This window comes from Dasypus novemcinctus, chromosome 10 (assembly GCF_030445035.2).
Source record: "Dasypus novemcinctus isolate mDasNov1 chromosome 10, mDasNov1.1.hap2, whole genome shotgun sequence".
Lineage (NCBI taxonomy): Eukaryota > Metazoa > Chordata > Mammalia > Cingulata > Dasypodidae > Dasypus > Dasypus novemcinctus.
The window spans coordinates 30,717,439-30,722,539 of NC_080682.1; the positions used below are offsets into that span (position 1 = coordinate 30,717,439).

Here is a 5,101-nt window from a genome sequence, read left to right on the forward strand (position 1 = left end):
CCAGAGTCTTGGAATTTCCAGAATCAGTTTCTGTTTACTTTGTGCCTGACAGATCAATCCTCAGCATATTGCACTCATCTTGCATTTGCTAAAAGCTGCAAGCAGAAGCCAAGCTACATTCTTTGGGTTTACTTTCGAAATTTCCTCAGCTAAATGCCCAGGCTCACTATTTTCAAATTCTGCCTTCCATAAAAGACCAAGTGTTAATCTTGCTAAATTCTCTGCAACTTTAAAACATGGATTGCCTTTCCTCCATTTTCCAATAATAGTTTCATCATTTACATCTAAGGCATCATAAAAGGTCTCTTTAGCATCCATCTTGTTATCAAAAGTCTCTTTAAAGCATTGTAAGTCTTTTCTTCCAACCATCTCACAATTCCTCCAAAAAATACCCCTTATCCTTTTATAAAACGATTCCAGCATTTTGGTAATTGCAAAAGCACTTCCCCACTCCTCAGTATCAAATTCTGTATTAGTCAGCCAAAGAGGTCCTGATACAAAATACCAGAAATTGGTTGATTTTATAAAAGGTACTTATTTGGCATAAGAGCTTACAGATACAAGGCCATAAAGTATAAGTTACTTCCCTCACCTAAGTGAGGCTTCCTGGGTTCCTCCCTTCCAGGGTCTTGCTTCTCTCTGAGTTCAGGTTTCCTCTCTTCTGGGTTCAGGGTTTGCTTCTTCCTCGGTTCAGGGTTCCTCTCTTCCTGGGGCTTGCTTATTTTTCCTCTGTGAGCTTACTTCTTGCGGCTCCAGTTTAAGACTTTAGCATCAAACTCCAACATCAAAACTCCAACATCGAAAATCCTCAGCTCTGTCTTTTGCCATGCCTTTTATCTGTGAATCTTTCCCCCACCCAGAAGTAGAGACTCAATATCCTAATTATATGACCCAATCAAACTCTAATCATAACTTAATCACAACCAGGTACAGGCCTGATTACAAACATAATCCAATATCTACTTTTGGAATTCAATTAACCATATCAAACTGCTACAGTCACATACATGTTGACTTATTAAAAATATATAGGATCCTTGCCCAAGTATTATTCATTGGACAGGAAAGCATAAAGCTGAAAAGTGTTTATAGATACATTTATTGATGAAGAGGATTGTGGATGAGTGGATGATTCTGTGATGATCTCTATTTTTCTGACAAGTAATGGGAGGAATAGTCTTCTGAGATGAAAAGATAATGTGAAAGATACAGATTATAGGAAATTGGTACAACTTTGGAGCATATGCTAAGAAGAATGTGTAAAAGCGAGAATTGTCCAGAATAGCTAAAAAAATTACTCAAGCAGCTTAGATGTCTGAGTTCTTACTGGAGATTGTAATTGTTGTTTCTACTCTCTTTCTATGACTGTATAGAATTTTTTTCACCATTGCCTTCCATATTAGGTAAAATGAAAAAAGGGGATGTTTATATTTATGATTTAAATATTTCATTGGAGTAGTGTATTATGGTGAAACAGAAAGGATTTTGCTTTGTAAGATAGCTATTTCTCCATTACCATATTTGAGAACAAGATAATGCAAGATCTATACTAATCTGTATCTTTATTAGTATCTATGGGACTTTTAAGACAAATTTCATAAATACATTAGTCAGAATAAGGTAAATTTGCTATAGTAGTAAATTAATTCTGAAATATCATTGACTTTTAGAATATAATTTTATTTCCTGAACAGATAAAATCCACTGAGTGTTTGATGATTCTGTAGGGCATTTGTCCACAGTGTAGATACTCAGTTAACCAGGTTGCTTCATCTGTGTAGTCCTCCAATTTTAATGCAGTCACTTATGCTTGGTAAAACATGGTAAAAAACAGCTGGATAGCAGCACCCTAATAGTTCCCTAAGAGTTCACACTGAGTGAGGTACACTTCACTTCTGTAAGCTAGACACATGGTCTTAAATGCAAGAGGACTGAAAATATGATTAGGGCACATGCATATTTGGGGACCAGCAAATGAGCTAGCCACAACTGAGCAAGCTGATTTCTCATTTGGAATGAGTTGTTTACTTAACTGTTGAATATTACTCTGCTTATAATATATTTTTAAAATAATATATAGTATGGCTATGGAGTAATATGTGTTAATTCTAAAGAATAAGTAGTGGTCACTAAGATTGGCCCTGGCTTTGATCTGAATCTTCTTTTATCTGGATTATTTTCTGAGAGTTAAAATATAAGTGCTTACATTTCATAGGACACCCCATCTCATTGGTCTGCAACAACTAGTAGGCAATTTTATATTAATATTTGAAAGTACAAACTGTCTTGATTACATAGATACAATAAATTCTGTGTTATGTACCAGTGACTTTTATTTCTTAGAATCTATTTCTGGTCCTGTCAGCAAAAGGCAAAAATCCATCCCATAAATTAATTTTGGATAGTCATTGTTTAATAAACTGTTGGAGGGAAAAAGTATGTGTCAAAGCTTCTATCTTGGAGCATCATGTGCAATTTGCTCTATGGTTATAGCTAGAAAAAGTATATATTCCTACTTGGCTCCAGCTAGACTAAATAATTTAATCATGGAAAATGCCTCCTGGATAACAGTGAAAAAGGAGCTTCTTCAAGTTATACAATACAGCAACATTAATTTTGGAATGAATTCTCCCTTAGGACTTTCTCTCATCCCCTATACATGCATTTCTGGTTGAAACCCTATCTCTAATAATAAATCCACCAGAAATTAGCAGTTAACATTAGAAATATGAATTTTCAACAAAATAGTTATTATTTCTTTTTGTTCATTATTTTTAAATAATTGGCTTATTGCTTATATAATTTCACATTTGAAAATTACTGTTCCACTGATTAAAGAAAGGCATGGATTTTCTAAACATTGTAACAATTTTATGTCAATTAAACTATTCCTTTTATCAATAATTTGAAAATTCAAGGAAGTTTCTGTTTGGAAACAGTCATTACTTGATCAAACATTAATATTTATGAAAGAGGAAACTTTAAAGAATACAGATTGGAAAATAATGTAATGTACTAAAACCTAAAAATTCTGATTGCAAGACCATTTTCATTTGCAATTGCCAAACTTTAAAATATATGAATAGATTTTCTTTCATCTTGTTTATTCTCATCAATTCTTAACCAAGAACAATGCTTGGCTCCAGAGCTTCTTCATGGCATTTTTCACTTCTGCATTTCTGAGAGTGTAAACTATAGGGTTTAGCATGGGTGTTATTATAGTATAAAATACAGCCACTGCTTTATCAATAGGGAAGGTGATTGTGGGCCGAATGTTCACAAATATACAGGGTACAAAGAGTAAGACGACCACAATAATATGGGAAGCACAGGTGGAGAGAGCTTTCCTTTTTCCTTCAGAGCTGTGAGTTCTGAGGGAGCAAAGAATGAAGACATAGGAGATGATAAGAATAGAAAAACAGAGCAGGCAGATCAGCCCACTGTTAGCAACAACAAAGAGTCCAAAGATGTGAGTGTCAGTACAGGCTAGCTTCAGCAGAGGGTAAAGATCACATATAAAATGGTCAATGATATTGGGACCACAGAAAGGTAGCCCTATGATAAAAAGGTTTTGAATTAGGGCATGAAGAAACCCCCCAGCCCAGGACACGACCACCAGGAGACCACACACTCTCCAATTCATTGTGATCATGTAGTGCAGGGGCCTGCAGATGGCCACGTAGCGGTCATAGGCCATCACCGTGAGCAGAATGATCTCAACTCCTACAAAGAAATGCTCTGCAAAGAGCTGAGTCATGCATCCACCAAAGGAGATAATTTTCTTCTGAGATATTAAATCCAATATCATTTTGGGGGCCATAGTAGATGAGGAACAGATATCTGTGAAAGATAAGAAACACAGAAAGAAATACATGGGGCATCCCAGGGCTGGGCTAGTGGTAATAGTCACTATAATAATTAGGTTGCCTGCCAGGGTGATTAAATATATAACTGTGAACATAACAAACAAGAGTTTCTGCAAGTCTGGTTTCTGCGTCAGGCCGAGCAAGATGAATTCTGTCACGTTGTTCATTGCTTCATGGATCCAAGTTATCATTTGGATAAAAGATTTATCTGCAAATATCACAGGGTTTGCAGTAGTGATAGATAGATTTTGATGAGGCAATTTATATATCAGTCATGATTATTTTTCTTTTAACATTGATGGAAACTCTTGAGCAGATAAATCCTAACCTTAAAGTTGGGCCATGTTAGTAACTTCATATTGAATACATAGCCCTCTTCTGACCACACACAAATGCGCTGAGCATGGGTCTATGACTGTTGTAATGTCAGGCAAATCTCCGCATTTTACATGGATGGATACTTTCCAATCATTGCCATAGTATTTTCTGCCATAGAAAAACAGGAATAGAAAGAAGTCTGTAAGGTGGAGAATAGACTTGGACTATAAGCACTAATACCCTGTGTTTCTCATCACACTAGCTGATAAAGCTAAGTTGTGGAATTAGTTTCCTTATAACTTTGCCTTGTTTCAGGGTGAATAGAAAATATCAAATTATTACAACATGAAAGTTGGGTTGATGTGGTGATTTTAGAATCAACAGGCATGAGTGAGTACTTGAGGCCACAGTAAGACACATCCTGACAGTTCAGATTTTGAGCTCATGATACACTGAGACAGAAATTGTATAAGAATATAAACATTTCGTTAGCAAAATCCCTCTGGATAAATGATCTCCTATAGAACAGACAGTATGATGCAATGTACATACCCTGAATTATTTGAAACTCTTCAATTCGCTATTTTGGAACTTCAGTGAATTGTAAATTTCAGGAGTATTTTACAAATCAACACTCATTTGAGGAAGATCATGAAATGTTTTGAAAACAGATACTTTACTGTGATGGAACACAGGCACCATAATCTCTTGAACAGAACATATTCTTTAGCATAGACAGACTGTTTTTGTATTTTGTTTTCAGTCATGTGAAATTTGTATGACTCTTTGTATTACTGTGCCTTAACTTTTTCATGTTTAATGTAGAACAAATAGCAAAGGGCATAGAAGAATTGAAGGATATCATAATACTTTTGTCAAAGTTTGTATTCTAAAGTAAAATAGTTTTCTACATCTTT

At 35.3% G+C, this 5,101-nt stretch overlaps 1 protein-coding gene across 1 annotated transcript; it reads right to left on the bottom strand.

The window, feature by feature from the left end:
• Positions 1-3,112: 3,112 nt before the first annotated feature.
• On the bottom strand, positions 3,113-4,039 carry LOC101440039 (olfactory receptor 4C5-like). Its single transcript, XM_004466631.5, has one exon. The coding sequence runs from the start codon at positions 4,031-4,033 to the stop codon at positions 3,113-3,115; it is 921 nt and encodes a 306-aa protein (XP_004466688.5). The 5' UTR covers positions 4,034-4,039.
• Positions 4,040-5,101: the final 1,062 nt, after the last annotated feature.

Coding starts and splice junctions, on each gene's coding strand:
- LOC101440039 (XM_004466631.5), bottom strand. CDS start 4,033: ATGAACAACGTGACAGAATTCATCTTGCTCGGCCTGACGCAGAAACCA.